Source organism: Myxine glutinosa, chromosome 7, assembly GCF_964187855.1.
Source record: "Myxine glutinosa chromosome 7, kmMyxGlut1.1, whole genome shotgun sequence".
In the NCBI taxonomy this organism is placed as follows: Eukaryota; Metazoa; Chordata; class Myxini; order Myxiniformes; family Myxinidae; genus Myxine; species Myxine glutinosa.
In genome coordinates this window covers 104,753,454-104,771,676 of record NC_136267.1, presented here as the reverse complement: position 1 = coordinate 104,771,676, position 18,223 = coordinate 104,753,454, and the positions used below count along the sequence as shown (strand labels likewise).

Genomic DNA, 18,223 nt, shown 5'->3' with positions numbered 1-18,223 from the left:
CGAGTGTGCAGACAAGTGCATGAAGCCTACAACAAAGATTGTATAGTGCCAAGAGTCCAAGCTGGAGGTGGTGGGGTGACCATTTGGGCTGCTTTTCATGCAGGGGGCAAAACTGACCTGGTTGTTCTGAATGGAAACCTGAACCAGTTCAAGTACAGGGCCATTCTGGAAGAAACATTGCTTCCATTTGCTCATGCAGCCTTTCGAGGGAAACTTTGTCTTCCAAGATGACAATGCACGGCCTCATCGTGCTCGCATGATCCAACACTTTCTTGCTGACCGTGGTGTAGAGCATATGGAGTGGCCTGCCATGTCCCCGGATATGAATCCGAAAGAGAACTTGTGGGCAGAATTAACGCGTCAAATGGACCACTTGGACCAGCAGCCGACATCTGTGCGTGAATTGCAGCAGGCTATTGTCACTGCATGGCAAGCGATTCCTGTCCAAACCTTGGCAAATCTCGTGAACAGCATGCCTCGACGTGTACGTGCTCTTCTGAATGCTCGTGGGGGTTACACGAAGTACTGAACTGTAATTTTACTGTCCGTAATCCCAGTCGTAATTTAACTTTTGTTTTTGTTAAAAAATTTGGTTAATGTGCAAAATAAAGAGATACTTCTGGAAAATGTACAGAAGTTTAACACAGTACTTTCCATGAATTGATTTCGATATCAGTTTACATCACTTTCAAGGATCAATTTATTTGTTTCGAAATGTCAAATGTGGTTTTTGTTTCTTTTAAGGTCACATTAACAAAATCTAGAATAATTTCAACAAAATTCCAATGAACTTTGGTTCTAAGTCATCTTGAAAAGTAAGTTCACCCCCACAAAAAAATAATCCATATTAAATGCCAAGTCTGTATATATAGATATATATTTAATCGGGAGATTAAATCAGACGCAGATGTATCTTCAGGACGGTGGATCTTTAATTCTCGATAAGCTTTCGACCAACAAAGGTCTTCTTCTTAGTCGTCCCCAAGTTCAGCGGAATTTTTCACGGACTTTGTTGTGTTTGTGTGTGTGTGTGTGTGTGTGTGTGTAGATGTGTGTGTGTAGATGTGTGTGTGTGTGTAGATGTGTGTGTGTAGATGTGTGTGTGTGTGTAGATGTGTAGATGTAATGACACATTTCAAACTGTATTTCCCATGTGCACGCACATGCATTCACATGTTATCAGAAGTAAATACATTGTGTAGATTACATCATTTGTGCATCTGGTAAATTGCCAGTAACCATTTTGCAAACTGAATGTGCAGCTACTAAATGAATATGTCGAAATGTCACACACGTCCATGCCCGTGGGATTCCCACGGGTGACCCCACTTTTCTTTATTATAATAGAGCAAACGCATATGGTTATGTATGTATTTCTGTTTGTTTGTATTGTTACAGATCTGCCACCGGCCTTCTCCCCTTATCAAGGGGGGATTAATCCCCTTGTCTTTACTGACGTGGCGCGACCCGAGACCTATTACGTCCCTTCCGGACAGTGCCAAATAGGGTTTTGGGACCAAATTCGCTCGGGCCTAAGTACTAGCGCTGCCCTGGAAGCGAGGAAATAAGCCTCGCACGAACCACGTGTAATGGTGATATGCCAAGCGGTTTGCGTACATGTGAACCGCGCCGTTATAGATAGTGGAACCCGATTCAAGCGGTTTTACTCGTGCCACGCTTAGTCAATGGAGAAATCACGGGAACGATCAAATTCAGAAGAAAAGGAAGAACAAATAGGTTTAATTATTATTGCACGTATTTACAGCTCAGGACGAAGAGACACAGGGAAGCTTAGACAGTCTTATGCTTAATACCCAAGGACAAACGGGCCCGTCTCACTCACACTCACACGGGGATTGCAGATGGGCAGGATGATGTTCTCCAGCACCACGGTGGTCGTCCAGGATCGGCCCCGTCTCACTCTCCACGGTCTCCGGCATGTCCCGCGAAGATGGAGGTAGGCGAAGGCAGGAACTCGTATCATGTCGCTCGAACAAACGGGTAATAATCCCGGGGCGAACGGTAGAGGGCGGACTTTGCGCGGCTGGCGGTTATTCAGCCGCGTTCACTCGCTTTGGCTGAACCGCGCAAGTTATAACCGCCCTGGCTGCGCCCACGTATTCCTCGTAACCAAGTTCATACAGTGCGGGTGATCCTCTTCAAGCGCATCTCCTTTCTCCGAACTCAGAACTCCTCGACTCAACTTGACGAGCACCTGCCTCTCCCTTCTCATAACTAACGAGCACGCAACTCACTGACGAGCGCCTCTCCCTCCTTATAACTGAGGTGGGGGCCTCGCGCTAAGGGTTTTATTGCCACGCCCTTAGCCCGATCGAATGTCCCAACCATGCCCTGTGACACCGTGCTGCAGCCACACGCTGTGAGCCCTGATTGGTGACTCATGCTTACCGTCATCGCCTCGCCGCTGACCTCAACCCTCCTCCACCTTCCGAGGCCCACCTCATGTTAACTCGCGCCCAACACAACCAGGGCTTTTTAGCCGCAATGGATTGAGTCTATGGACGTGGAATGGTTTGTAGAAGTAGGGCCTACCCTCCTGTCTTTACACAATGCAGGATTAACATTGGAAGGGGCCTACTCTCACACATACTAAGACATAACTATACTACAAATGAGGCTACATGTTGCAAGTGTGACTAACTATGGGGGGCAAACCTTTAACCTTTATTGAGTTTACTGTACAAATCTCAAAACCGCAGCAATATGTATGTTTATATGCGACCAAAACGTCTTCTTCTTCTTCACACAAAATTTAAACTCTCTTAATTACGTTTAGACTGCTGAGACCCCTTAAACCTTTGATGACCCTTTAGGTCACCCAAGACCCCTGAAGACCCAAAGACCCTTAAAGACCCAGAGGAACCAAAAGACCCAAAAGACCCTGAGGACCCACAACACCCTGAAGACCCAAAACACCCTGAAGACCACAAATACCCTTAAATACCCTGGATACCCTAGAGACCCTGAAGACCCCAAATACCCTTAAAGGCCCAGAGGATCCAAAAGACCCTGAAGACCCAAAACAACCTGAAGACCCAAAACACCCTCAAGACCACAAATGCCCTTAAAGAGCCTGGAGATCCCGAAGAGCCAAACCACCCTGAAGACCCCATAGACCCAAAGACCCTTAAAGACCTAGAGGAACCAAAAGCCCCTGAAGACACCAAAGATCAAAAAGACCCCAAAGACCCCGAAGACCCAAAACACCCCAAAGACCCAAAATACCAATAAAAGCCCAGAGCTTTTGGCTCTCGCGATCTCGCGAGATCACGGCGAGGTCACGTCTTTTCGAAGCTGTTCCATGCGCTCACGCTTTCGAAGCTAAGTAATCTTTCACAATTGTGTTTTTGTCGAGACTGTATCTATCTTTCGGTGTGTGTACCCATAGCGTATCTTTAGGAAAATTTTCGGTGCTAATTTTTCGTACATGTATACACAATTGTCGGTTAATGCGTATCGAGTATTCTGAGGCCTAGTACTCGTAGGCTTAGGCTACCGTACCGTCTCCGACCTTGTGGTTTTGTTTTTCCCTCAGCGGTTCATCGAATGCGCTGCAATTATTTTCGCTCTCTGTTTCGTCCCAGTCGTTCACCCCATACCTCCTTGTTTAATATCTCTACTCAAAAAAAAAAAAAACCCCAAAAAAATATTCCCTTCTCAGGTCTTATTCGTTTATTTGTTGTTCTTATTTGTTCGTTCGTTCTTCGTTCACGTTGTTCGCGATCACGCAATCACGTGGTTAGAAATGTATAATCTCTCCCCTGAACAACTATTTTTTCTCATATATTATAACACCTTTTTCTTCTTCTCCTACAAAAGGATGCTTTTGTAGCATCCTTTGTATTGAGTTTCATTTGGGGGGCAAACATGGCTCTTCATTTGGTCTTGCTCACCAAATCTATTCATTCCAAAATAAATAAATAATAATACCATCTCTTACAGTTCCTCTTTTCTACATTCCCTAAACTCTCCAGAACTCCACCCCTCCTTCAGCGTCCTCAAACGTATTTTTGACTCGAAGGTCTCAAACTCATTTTGCAAAAAATGTTCGTTTCCCATGAATCGTACACTTTTCAAAATCCAATCTCACCCCCCCCCCCCCAAATCTTCCCCATCTCCCCTTCCCTCCAAAAGTTCCCCATCCCCCCTCCCCTCCAAAACTTCCCCATCACCCCTCCCCTCCAAAGCCTCCCCATCACCCATCTCTTTCAAATCTCCCCCCTTGCCCCTTCCCTCCCCTCCCTCCTAAACTCCCCCCACACCCCTCCCCTCCTAGACTCCCCTCTAACCCCTCCTCCTCAAAGCATCCTCCCTGCTTCTTCCCCCTTCCAACTTTCACCTTCATCTCCCCCAACCTTCTGCCTCGCTCTTCCCCCTCCTCAAATAACACCTCACTGTGCCTCACCCAATCTCCATCAAACCTTTTGTCCGCCCCATTCTTCCCTTTCTCCAAGCTATTCTGAAATCTCTGAAATCTCTGACACACCTTCAACAGCTCTCCCTACCTCTTCCTCCTCTTCCACATCTTACCCTACCCCTCCCCCCCCCCCCCTGTTCTGTACCCGATGCTCCCCCTTCCTCTTCATTAACGGTATGGACCTCAAACATCCGGGGCCTTCGCTCAAACTTGACTGATCTCTCCATGCAGGTTGCTTCTGACAAACCAGATGTGACCTGCTTAACAGAAACTTTCCTCCTTCATGATGTCTCTGATGCCTTGGTATCTCTCCCGGGTTACTCCCTCCTCCGGTATGATAGACCTGAGCCTCGTCCTGGAGGTGGGGTTGCTATCTTTATAAAAAACTCTCTTCCTCACCCGCCCTCCACTGCCCTCTCTCCCCTCACCCCCAGGAATACCTTTGGCTACGGCTTCCCCTTCGCTCCCACCTTTTGTTCATATGTGTGTTGTACCGTCCACCAAACAGTGATGACTCCATCTACATCTCGCTGTCTGATCATATGGACCAACTCTCTCTTCCTCATATGTGGTGATTTCAATTGTCACCATGCCAGTTGGCTGGGTGTGGGTACCTCGCTCACCAGCCATGGCTCTTCAGCAAAGGACTTCTGCGACTCACTGGGACTGACACAATCTGTCAATTTCCCGACCCGGATCTCAGTCAACGGAGCATCTTCTCTTCTGGACTTGGTGATGACTAACTTCCCTGAAAATGTCTGCTGCTCTTCTTCTGCTCCAATCGGCTCATCTGATCATGTGCTTTTCAAAGTGGACATCTCTCTGACCATTCTTAGAGAGCCTCCTCAGCATCGACGAGTCTGGCATTTCACTCAGGCAAACTGGCACGGTCTTCAAGCAGCCATCAATCATCTGGACTGGTCTCCCATCTCTACCGCCTCTGACATCAACTCATCCTGGGAATTCTTTCAAAGTAAATTGCTCTCTCTCATGCACAGATTTATCCCATCTCGTCTTCAGTTGTCATACCCTTCCTCCCATCCATGGTACACGGAATCTTGTGGTGAGGCTGTTGCCCTGAAACAACTTGCTTTCGTCTCCTGGAAAGCAAATCCAACGGAAGGAAATCTCATTTCCTTTCACAAAGCCCGAAACAAGTGTGTGTCCACCCTCAGGAGAGCCAGGAAACAATATCTCACCGTTCTCAAGACCGAACTCTCTTATCTGTCTCCCTCTTCCAAATCCTGGTGGCGTCTGGTCAAATCTGTTTCTGGTGTTTGTTCCCCCTCCATCCCCTCCCTCACCTCAAACGGCTTAACGGCTGACTCCGCACGTGAAAAAGCTGAATGCCTCAACTCTGTGTTTGCCTCTAAATATTGTGTCCCAAACCCATCTCTCTCTGTACCCACCGTACCCAGTCGTACCCAGCTGCTCCTGAACTCTGTGTCCTTTCCTCCTGACAAGGTGGAAAAGTTTCTGTCAACCCTCGACTCTGATTCTGCAACTGGTCCTGACGGCATCAGCCCACGGGTCCTAAAATCATGTTCTTCCGCTCTTTCACTCCCTCTTTCTGTTCTCTTCACCCTCTCTTTTGCTCAAGGTCATCTGCCATCTGCTTGGAAATCAGCCAACATCACCGCTTTGCACAAAAAGGTGCAAAAACAGATCCTAGCAACTACAGACCAATCAGCCTTCTCCCAATTATCAGCAAAGTCATGGAATCCATCATTGCTTCAGATATGAAATCTTTCCTCTTCTCCAATGGCTTGATCTCTGATCATCAATTTGGTTTCAGACCTGGTCACTCTACTCTGGACATGCTGCTTCTGCTTTTCCTACAGGTCGCACAAGATCTGCCTGCAACCCTCTTATGGTTAAACTGCCAAAATCAAGACTTTCTGCTCACCTTCACTCCTTCATTCCTCTTTTCTCCCACCTCTGGAACAAACTCCCTCACTCTCTTCAATCCCACTCCACCCTCCAGGTCTTTAAAACAGCTGTTCACCACCATCTCTTATCCTCCCCCATCCAAAACCTTGATCTTTTCTACCCCCGCTAATTTCGGTCCCCTTGTGTGTTATACCTCTCCCCCCCCCCCCCCCCCCTTCCCACGCCTCCTCCCCCCAAGCCCTCTCCCTCCCACACTTCTCCCTGCTCTCAAATGTTGTGTTTGTGTGCTTCCCCTTCTCTCCCCATCTTGTCTTCCGCTCCCTCTTTTTGTATATTTTGTTTGTCTGGTTGATTTGTTTGTGAAATAAATGTTAGCTCTTTCATGAGCCTCGATTCAGCATACAAAAAAAAAAGAGAAGAAAAAAAAAGAGGATCCAAAAGACCCCAAAGACCCTTGAAGACACAGAGGAACAAAAAGAGCCTTAAAACCCAAAAGCCCCTGAACATACTGAAGACCCAAAACACCCCAAAGACCAAAAAAGACCCAAAGACCCTTAAAGACCCAGAAGAACCAAAAGACCCTGAATACCAAAAAGCCCCTGAAGACACCGAAGACCCAAAAGACATTGAAGACCAAAAGACACAGAAGACCCCAAATACCCCGAAGACCCCAAATACCCTGAAGACACAATAGACCCCGAAGACCCAAAAGATCCCGAAGACGCAAAAACACCCCAAAGACCCAAAAGTTCCCGAAGACGCAAAAAGACCCTGAAGACCCAAAAGACCCCGAAGACCCAAAACACCCTGAAGACCCAAAATGGTCAAAGATGCCTCTCCCCCTGAAACGACGTGTGGTGAGAGCACAGAGCCCAGAGCGCACAGTCACGCTAGTTTATTTTAATGGAGGAGCGTGTTGAACTCCGTGTGGCGCACGTGATTCGGCGTCCTCGCGCCCATCCTCGGCGTGGCGCACGTGATTCGGCGTCCTCGCGCCCATCCTCGGCGTGGCGCACGTGATTCGGCGTCCTCGCGCCCATCCTCGGTGTGGCGCACGTGATTCGGCGTCCTCGCGCCCATCCTCGGCGTGGTGCACGTGATTCGGCGTCCTCGCGCCCATCCTCGGCGTGGCGCACGTGATTCGGCGTCTTCGCGCTCATCCTCGGCGTGGCGCACGTGAGTCGGCGGCCTCGAAAGATGTGCTCAGGACGACTGGCAGGAAATGGGAGGGGGGAAGTCTGGGGGCTTCGGGAGCGGAAAGAAAGAGGAGGGGGGAGGAGGTAGGAGGCCGCGCCGCGGTAAGCAGAGCGGTTGAGGAACCTGGGAACAAGGCGAGCCGTCGAGGCGAGACCCCGCACGTGCCGCGATCTCCAATCTCCATCGTGGGGATTTAAAACGTTCACGGGGACATGGTGCGTGTTCGGAGCTCCTGCTGAGCCAGCGGAAGCCGAGGCACGCCTGCACCGAGGAGGGGTGGGCGCTGGGAGTCTTGCCCAGACCTCCATGCGAAAGTCGGGGAAGGCGAAGGGCTCCAAGATGGGTAACGCGGGCAGCGCGGACCCGGGGCGCGGCGGCGAAGGACGACCGCACGGAGCCTCTCTCAAGCTGCCCATGCCGGAGCCGCCCGAGCTGGAGGAACGCTTCGCGCTCGTTTTGGTGAGTGCGAGTGCGGATGCACGTGATGGACGCGTCGCTGGTGCATGCAGTAAGACCGGTCGACAGCGAGCGACGATCCGATGGCGGTGCCTTGCTCTCTGTACACGTCTCTCTCTCCGTCTTTGTCCGCTCAGTGGCCGCGCCCTAGGGGCTTCGTCGCCCCCTCACCATGTGCCGGAGCTCGGCTCCGCTCCGGGGGATGTTTCCGGAGCCCGGGGCCATTGTTGCCGAGATTTATCGTTCCTTAAGCGTTTTGAAAGCGCGGCGAGGAGACGTTGCTGATGGAGTGCTTGGCGCTCCTTCGTTTCGGACGAGAGGGATCCTTTTGAACCCCCGTCTTGATAGCAAAAGCCACTTGCACATCGGCGGTGCAGCAATTGCACCTTTGATTCGAAGTCTGTACCAACATGTATGACGTAACACCTCTCTCTCTGTCTCTCGCTGTGTTTAGTTCGTGCGACGTCACCGAGACCGAGCTAAAGAAACTCATTTCCATTCCCTGACGTTTGTTCCAATATTGTGCGAATGGAAGCTCGAGGTTTTCCTCGGAATTTCAGAGACAGGTTTCCATCTATGTGTTGCTTGAGAGTTGAGGGACTCGCGAGTTACAAAGCACGCCTCATGTTGCCAGGGGCAACCGATTTGTTTTTGTATTCCATCCAAAAAAAAATTCAAGAAGGTTTAAGTAACACGAGAGTTTGAGTACACGGTCTGAAATCGGACCTGTCTGGATTGGCCTTGGGTGGCGCAATATAAAGTTTACTTTTATTTGTTTTTATTTGTTTTTGGGATTTGTTTTGTTTTTATTTGTTTGTTTGTTTTGTTTTTATTGTTTTTTTGTTTTTGTTTTTATTTGTTTTTATTCCCAAATTCATTCATCCTCCTCTCCAGCGAAGTTGCTCGTCAATGAGACTTTTACATCAGTTTTGTCCTTTAAGTTCCTTGATGAGTTTATTGGATAAATAATTTTACCTGTTAAAGATTTATGCGGATTTTTCTGTTCCATTTCACTGCCCAATGGTTTTAAAGGGAATAGCAGGAATCACAGCAGTACTCTGCCTCTGAATTCATCTGGATCGTGCACGGTAATACTTACTCCGTCTGCCTGTCCGTCAAACAAAATTGAAAACCTTTCCGAACAGGAAGCCACTTTTTTTAAGGACCTCATAAAGGACACAAACACCAGGCACGAATAACTGACGTCACGTGGTAGGGTGGTGTAAAAGATGCTGCATCAATGGCGGTAAACTTCTGAAAAACAATTTATACGACCTTTAAAATCGTTATTTTATTTCAATTAAATGATATACTTGAACACTGTAGAATACAAATCGCTTTTTTGCACTTTTCAAAAAACCTTTCGTTTGGCAGTCAGTCGTTGGACAAAATGCTCCTGCATTTTACATCGTCTCGACCAATCAAATCTGCCGCTCGCAGGCCCCGCTCATGTCCTTTTTACTCGAAACTTATAGTAAGTTATTATATGAACTCTTTCGTTTTATAATGGAATGAGGAATGTGAATATATAATTATGTGTAAAACCCTCTAGCAAAGAAGGTAAACATCTGCAGGTAAACCGATATGCTATGACTAGAAAGTTTGAAGCATCAGGTTGCGATGCCGGTGTGACGGACTGTTTGGACACACCTGAGGTTGTGGATCTACGAATGTGGTCCCATGGCTGAGGTTGTGGACTCGGTGTTTTGAGAGGTTCTGGGATGAAAGGGTCAAAACCTGTTTTCAGAACAGAGCCCAGGTGATGACCTGGTCAACTCGGAAGATCTAGCAGTTCCATACAAGTTACTAACCAAGGTTCTTGCATTTGGTAAAACAACTATTTTTATTTTTATTTTTTTTTATTTTTCTTGTATACTGAATCGAGGCTCGTGAAAGAGCTGACATTTATTTCACAAACAAATCAAACAGACAAACAAAATATATAAAAGGAGGGAGCGGAAGATAAGACAGGGAGAGAAGGGGAAGCACACAAACACAACATTTAAGAGCAGGGAGATGTGTGGGAGGGAGAGGGCTTGGGGGGAGGGGGGTGGCAGAAGTATCAAACACAAGGACACCAAGGACTTCCAGGACAGAAGTTGGTATTTCAAAAAAGTGAAATTGAGGTGAAATTAGCGGGGGTAGAAAAGATCAATGTTTTAGATGGGGGAAGATAAGAGATGGTGGTGAACAGCTGTTTTAAAGACCTGGAGGGTGGAGTGGGATTGAAGAGAGTGAGGGAGTTTGTCCCAGAGGCGGGAGAAAAGAGGAATGAAAGAGTGAAGGTGAGCAGAGAGCCTAGATTTTGGCAGTTTGACCAAAGAGGGTTGCAGGCAGATCTTGTGCGACCTGTAGGAATATTTGCGGGACAGAGCCCAGAGAGAGCTGGGGGAGCAAGGCCGGAGAGGAGTCGGTAGAAGACGGAAAGACCACCAACCTGCCTGCGGTGAGTGAGTGAGAGGCCCTTGGAGTTAGCTTCATCGCGGGAGATTCCAATGATTCTGAACGCTTTGGTTTCAACAGCGCGAAGATTTTATTATTTTGAGGTTTACGATGAAAATTGTGCAGGGTGTTATATAATTAGTATAATTTACAGCATCCTTTAAATGTTCATATAATTGTGGTCTTTCCTGGTGAATGTTCAATAAATATTTAGATTTCTTAGTAACAGACTTGTGAACAAACCGTGCGGTGTCGTGTGACATATTTGTGCATGATTTGTGGGGCACATGTATTTTTATTTATTTATTTATTTTTTGCATACAAAGTCCAGACTCGTGGAAGAGCTAGAACACAGAATGGATCGGGATGCAACATAACAAAAGGAAAAGTTGAAAGAGAGGGGGAGATGCCAACAGCAGGTATGAGGGACAAAATAGACGGAGACGGACAAACAAGGGATGCGGGTAAGGATGAGGGGTAGAGGATGACGCAGTGGGTGCACAAGATGGATAGGGAAGCGAACTCTTAGGAAGGATAAGCTGGACGATTGTAAGCAGGTAGGCTTGGGGATTGGGTGGGGGGTTAATAGGGGTAGAAAAGATCATGGGTTTGGATGTGGGATGATCTGAGATGGTAAGGACCAGCTGTCTATCTGTGTGAGATGGAAACACATGAAACCTTTAGAACATCATTTTTAATGTAATTTCGGAATTATTATTTAAAAGTGACATTGGTGAGTGTTGGGCAGAAGTTCAGGCCTCAAAAGAGCACCTTTATGGGTGCTAACTGGTGCAGATTAAGGGGGAATGGACAGGCCCCTATTACGCACATATGTTGGCCCGATTGTGCTAAGCTGCGGTACACAGAGAGCAATTACCTTGTCTTCATGAAAACCGACCAAATGTTTCCGGAACTTTTTCTTCTAAATGACCTCGATTCCAGAGGATGCCATATGTTTGGGATTTCTACTTCTGTGTTGCCCTCTTTCGGCTTTTGCATCTCAGCATACAAATAACAAGGTCAAACGGTTTGTGGATTTATGCATCGTCTCCAAATGCCATTATAGCTCGTGTGAAAGTACATTATTCTCTCATAATATCCTTGTCCTCCAAGTAATCAAAACTGCGTACGAGCTCCACCGTGAGCCTCGGCTCTGTTAAAAAAAGAAAGAAGGAAAATTATGACATGGATTGCTGAAGCATTGAAGCCATATCTTGGGAAGACGCGTCTGCAACAGTTACACAACCTTGTTCCATAGATGTTGTTGAATTTGGTTATTTGGACCATTTTTAAAGATTGCCATTTTCGAAAACAGAGCAAATGATTCACACTATGTTTGCTTTCTGAGACTGGTTTGAAACAATGGAGGCAGGTTGTGGTTTGATGAATACATTTTTGTACATTGATCTCAAGCTCAAGGTGGAATACATTGATCTCAAGGTGGAGCTTCTACGTGCATCACATGCAGGACAAAGGCATTAGTTAGACCTCAATGTGGGCACGAGGAAACGACGGATAAATGCACATTGTACAATGGACATTTGAACACCGGCACCGTTCATGACGAGCCACCTGTACAGCCATGAGAACGATAGAGAAGCCAACTCGCAATTTAGGTTGAGTTTTTTGGGGAATTGATTTGGAACCATTCAGGAGAGCTGAGTTACCATTCAGGAGAGCTGAGTTACCATTCAGGAGAGCTGAGTCAAGTGCATTAGCAACTAGAACGGCACTCATTAGAGAGCATACTGCCGTCAGGTGAACAGTTTACGTTTTGTATCCCAGAGTAGACCAGAAAATCACAATACAGAATCACATTTCATCGAAATCACCCGTCCACAACTTTTTGAGATGTCCTGCTGTGTATCCTTATTGGCCCCATCTATCTCCCAATGGTGAATAATCACTTTAAAAATTATACTAGCCAGATCCGCATCCGGATCTTCACCAAAATTGAATCGATTCTTACTTGTCACACACCCAAACTCTCCACTAAGTTTCGTTCAAATCCATCCATAACTTTTTGAGATATCCTGCTATGCATAGTTTTTGGCCTAATCTCCCAATTGTGAAGAATCACTTCTTTTTTCTTTTTTTGTATACTGAATCGACGCTCGTGAAAGAGCTAACATTTATTTCACAAACAAATCAACCAGACAAACAAAATATATAAAAAGAGGGAGCGGAAAACAAGATGGGGAGAGAAGGGGAAGCACACAAACACAACATTTGAGAGCAGGGAGATGTGTGGGAGGGAGAGGGCTTGGGGGGAGGAGGCGTGGGAAGGGGGCAGAGGGGGGTGGGAGAAGTATAAAACACAAGGACACCAAGGACTTCCAGGACAGAAGTTGGTATTTCAAAAAAGTGGATTTGGGGTGAAATTACAGAATTAAATAATTCTGATATCCGAATCCATATTCAGATCTTCGCCAAAATGGAATCGAATCTGTGTTGTCACACACCCAACCGTTCCACCCAAGTTTTGTCCAAATCCATCCACAACCTTTTGAGATATCCCGCTATGTATCGTTTTTGGCCCTATCCATCTCCCAATGGTGAAGAATCACTTTAAAAATTATACCAGCCGGATCCGGATCTTCACGAAAATTGAATGGATTATTCCTCGTCACACACAAAACCTCTCCACTAAGTTTCGTCCAAATCCATCCATAACTTTTTGAGATATCCTGATATGTATCGTTTTTGGCCCTATCTCCCAATGGTGAAGAATCACTTTTAAAAATCCTACTAGCCGAATCCGGATCTTCACCAAAATCGAATGATTTCGTCCTTATCACATATGCTACATCTCTGCCATATTTTGTCCGAATCCGTCCACAACGTTTTGAGATATCTTGTTCACAAAGGGACAGACAGAAAAACAGACAGACAGACAGGGATGAAAACATAACCTCATACATAACAAACATAACCTTTGGTGGTGGAGGTAATGAGAGAAGCTGTACAACCAACTCTGAATGTGACAGCATACCAAATCCCAACGATGCTTAAATGAAATGATATCCTCAGATTGGGGTGGCAAGAGAAGATGTCGCGTGCATCCAATTCAGGATTTTCGTTCCCAGAGCTCACTGTCATCTCAAAAATATTGCATTATCTGGACATAAGAAAAGGACCCGGTGTAAAATTGGGTGGTGACAAATACTATCCACTCCCTGGATGTCATCTGGTCGTGCAATTGCTTAGGAGGTTTTTATTATTTGTTTGTATTTATACGAGTTGAGGCTCATGGAAGAGATAGTACTAGTATACTGAATGGATCAGGACCCAACAGGACAAAAGTAACAGCAGAGAGAGGGGGGAAACACCAACAGCAGAGCCAAAAGCCAAGACAGAGGGAGGGGGACAAACAATGGGTGTGGGGAGGAATGGGGACAGGAGGGTATGCATCAGGTGGAGCATATAGATACAGAAGGAAACTCTCAGGAGGGGAAACTTGAAATTCGGAAGGAGAAGGAATTGGGGTGTGTGGTGGGGGGGGGGGGGAGGGAGGGGTTAACGAGGGTATTGACGATCATGTTCTTGCATTGGGGACAATCTTAGATCGTGGTGAACAGCAAAAAAAAAACAGCTGTTCACCAAATCTGAGATGGTGGTGAACAGATTCCAGTTCTTGAAGACCTGGAAGGAAAAAAATGTGATTGAAGAGAATATGGGAAAAGAGCAACAAATGAGTGAAGGTGAGCAGTGATCCTGGATGTAGGCAATTTCACGAGAAGGTGGTTGATGGTAGAAAAGAAAAGAGGGTGCAAGACCAGAAAGGAGGTAGAAGAAGACAGAGAGACCACTGACCTGTCTGGAATGACAAAGTGATAGGCCCATAAGCTCAGCTTCTTTGCAGTAGATTCCAATGATCTTGAAGACATTGGTTTCCATGGTGTCAAGCTGAGCAAGGCATGAGGCAGGGGCGCCAGCCCAGAAGGGAGAGAAGTATTCTATCAAGCTGTGGATGAAGGCCTTCTAGGTGGATAAGGGTTCAGGTGTGCCAAGGAAAGACTTGTAACAGAAAGGATGCCCAGTTGGCAGCTGGCCAATTTTCAATCTTTTTTTATTTTATCGATTTATTTTTTAAATCATGTTTTGCCCAAGAAAGTTTATGGCTGATAGTGAGACCCAGGAGTTTGAATGACTAAACTTCCTCAAGAGGATTGCGAAGAAAGTAGATAGGAGGGTTTGCCAGATGGTCCTTTCCAAGAGAGAGATAGTGAGAGTATGAGATGTGTCAGGATTGAAGGACATATTCCAAGTGTTTTACCAGTTTTTTTATTTTATGAAGGTCTGAAGAGAGGGAAAAGGTTGCAGCCTGCCTACCTGAAGAATGAGTGAGAAGGTGGAGTTACCATTGGTGGAGCCCAGAAGGTGGAGTCCTCAGCAAAGAAATAGACGATTTTATAGAGTCAGAAAGATTGTTGATGAGGATTAGTAATAGAACTGGGCCCATAACACTGCCCTGGGGTACTGCAACCTTGAGAGGGAGAGGAGATGAAAGGATTCTGTTGAGAACCACACATTGGCTATGAGAGTAGAGGAAGTCAGGAAGCCATGTGTTGATTTGGCCTTACAAAACCAAGGAGAGGAAGACAAGATGTCAGACTGTATTGACAGCACGAGATATTTCCAGAGAGACGGCCCTGATCTCATGTCTGACATTGAGGGCCTCCATCTGTTGTTGAGAGAGTAGAATCAGCATGTCTAAGGTAGAGTGACCTGGTCTGAATCGGAATTGATGATCTGAGATTAAGTCGTTGAAGATGAGGAACGATTTAAGTCGACTACAATGATGGATTCCATGACCTTGCTGATGATTGGAAGTAAGCTAATTGGTCGGTACTTCAGGGGCTCCTAATTTTTATGTAATGCTGTGATGTTGGTTGACTTCTAAGCAGATGGAATATGACCTTGGGTAAATGATAGGGTGAAAAGGGCAAAGAGCGGATGTGCAAGAGCAACAGGGCAGGTTTTTCGGACACGTGAGGCGATGCCGTCCGAAACAGTTGCAGAATCTGAAGCCAAAGGTCCTCATAACAAATGTGGAAGAAGAGCTTTGAGAATGTCATGCTCATCACTTTATACAAGACCTTTACTTGAGTCGGTGGAAAAAAAAATATATAAAAATAAACATTTGACCGTGACCTGTTGCTCCCACAACGTGAATGAAATACTTTAACCTTTCTGGAGGTCGGGGGATTGGGGAGGTGTGGGCAGGGTAGGGGTGTGCTGGGGTAGCTGTAACATGTTTTTCTTTGACCTGTTCAATGAGCCTTGATCTTTTTATTTGGAAAATAATTTTATCTCACATCTTGCTTTTTATATTGATCATTTAATGGATCATGTCATGCATATTTAATCATGACATGCACATCTGGTGAAACTCCCCAAATCCAGAATCACTTCTCACCTCCACTCATGTGTTCCTCTTTTTTTACCCACCTGTGCAACCAACTTCCATATTCTCTTCAATCTCATCTTTCCCTCCAGGTCTTCAAGGCTGCTGGTCACCAACATCTCAGATCACACTTCATCCAAAACCATGACATTTTCTACCCCCGTTAACCCTCGACATGCCCACCTCTTTCCATGTTTCCAGTTTTTTCCTTCCTGAGAGTCGTCCCCTGCCCCTCATTCCTCCCCATTTCCCTTATTTGTCGGTCTCTCTCTATTTTGTCCCTCAATGCTGCTGTTGTTGATTCCCCCTCTCATTCTACTCTTCCTTGTGTTTTGTTGCTCTTCCATGAGCCTTGATTTTGTATTTAAAAAAAAACACTAATCTCTAAAATGGATGGTAAATCTAAACATTTACCCATCTACTGATGTGATTATATGTCTGTCCACATGAACAAACTGCACGTAAGTTAGTTAACTTAAGCTCTGTTTGTGATCAACCCGCTCCAAATGAGCACCTTGTACCATAGCAGTCGCTAGCAAAGTGAACATGCTCCAGATACGACATTGTCATGATTTTGTTTCATGTATTTTGAAACTTTACAGCATAATTAGAATTCCATGTCAATTGTTATACCACGCATCGTTTATGCACGAGAATGTAATTTTTTTTCACTCGATTTGAAATGTATAAAAGTTTCCAACTCTCCTTTATCTCTCCATGACTGAGATGAGAACAAGAAACGATTTGCTCCACACCTTTTTTCCACATTGTGTTCACCGAAGGTTTTGAAATCTACACCTGAGGAAATGTACACCATGTACAATGTCAGGATTGAAAAACTTATTCCAAGTGTTTGACCAGCTTGTGGTTTTGTCGAGGTTTAAATGGAGGGAAGAGGCTGCAGCCTGCTTATGTGAAGGATGAGGGATGTCACAGCTGTGGGTGTGGCCATCAGCAAATAGATAAAGAGGATTTTCCTTACAGTCAGAGAGATTATTTATTAAAATCAGGAATTGGACTGTGCCCAGAACATGACAAGGAGAGGAGATGAAGGATTCATTTGAGAGCCCCCCTTTGGCTACGAGAGTAGAAGTCCGTAAGTCATGTGTGGAGTTGACCATGGATGCCATAGGCAGAGAGTTTGGAGAGCAAGGCGTAGTGCCAGACTACATCAAAAGCACGAGATATGTCCAGAGAGACGTCCCTGATCTCATGTCTGACATTGAGGGTTTCCATCCATCCATTGTTGGGTGAGCAGAAGCAGCATGTCCAAGGTGAAGTGACCTGGTCTGAAACCAAATTGGTGAATCTGAGATGAGGTTGTTGGAGAAAAGGAAGGTTTTCATATCAATCGGCTATCCTGTCAGCGCACTTTAGACTAGAGAGTAAATAATCTAATAATGTTGCTGCTGTGACACACAACACTTCATTTTACAAGTCACAAGACTAACAACAGACATAGGTAGCATTTTGCTGTTCTCTTTGCACTGCACTGTTGCAGGTGGTATTTAATGTCATGCATGTTGCTTTCTTGCTGTAAGGAATTACAGTGTTTGTCATTTTCTGAGCCTTGCGGCTATTTACATATTGTATAAATGGAGAAAGTGTGGTGGTTTTGACTCTTCCCCGCCCTATCTTCACTATTAATTCGTATTTCCTTCTTGCCTCTTCCTATTTCCTGTCAACCTAATTGATTTCTTCCCTTCTTCCTTTCCATTTTCTCAATTTACTCTCCTCTTCACCTTTCTCATCCCTGTGTCTTGATTGCCATTTATTTGGTCGTGCGTAGATGACTCCTTCCCTTGATCTCAGTCAATTGTCTGATTAAGTCATCATAATTGAAGCCATTGCTTGTTATAGGTTATTTTGAGCAAGAAGCTTCTGGATGGGTTCCTTTATTCTGGATTTTCTTTGGTCCTTTGATAAAGCCTGAGCTGGAGAGGCAATTATTCTTTTGATTAAAATCCTACTTTTCAATGTTCTTTGACGATGAAATGTGATGCCTCTCAATTACAAACATGAAAAGTGGTTTGAGAAATAGTTGGGTATTATTCCCACCCTTTTTGAAAAAAAAACTGGGGATATTGTAATCGGCTCTGTTTTATTTTCTGTCACAATATCTCCTCCGAGACGGTTGTGTAGAAATTCACCAAATTTGGTAGTTATGATCACATGGCAAGGTGTGAGAGAGCAGTCTCATTTTGGCCCTGTGGTTAGGTCAAAAGGTCAAATTCCCAAAAATGCAATTATCGACACATTTTAAAAATATTTTTATGCCTCCGCCCCAGAAGGTGACCAGAGGCATTATGTTTTCGGGTTGTCTGTCCGTACATCCATAAGTAAGTCCATTCGTACAGGCTAAACCTCGTTTTTCTCAACCACATGTCCAATTG

At 45.6% G+C, this 18,223-nt stretch overlaps 1 protein-coding gene across 1 annotated transcript in view; it reads left to right on the top strand.

The window, feature by feature from the left end:
* Positions 1 to 7,597: 7,597 nt before the first annotated feature.
* FMNL2 (formin like 2) overlaps positions 7,598 to 18,223 on the top strand; it is a 236,656-nt gene continuing 226,030 nt past the window's right edge. The window contains exon 1 of the mRNA XM_068097873.2: positions 7,598 to 7,984. Coding sequence (XP_067953974.2) covers positions 7,832 to 7,984 — 153 coding nt within the window. The 5' untranslated portion in view covers positions 7,598 to 7,831. The remainder of the gene's footprint in view (positions 7,985 to 18,223) is intronic.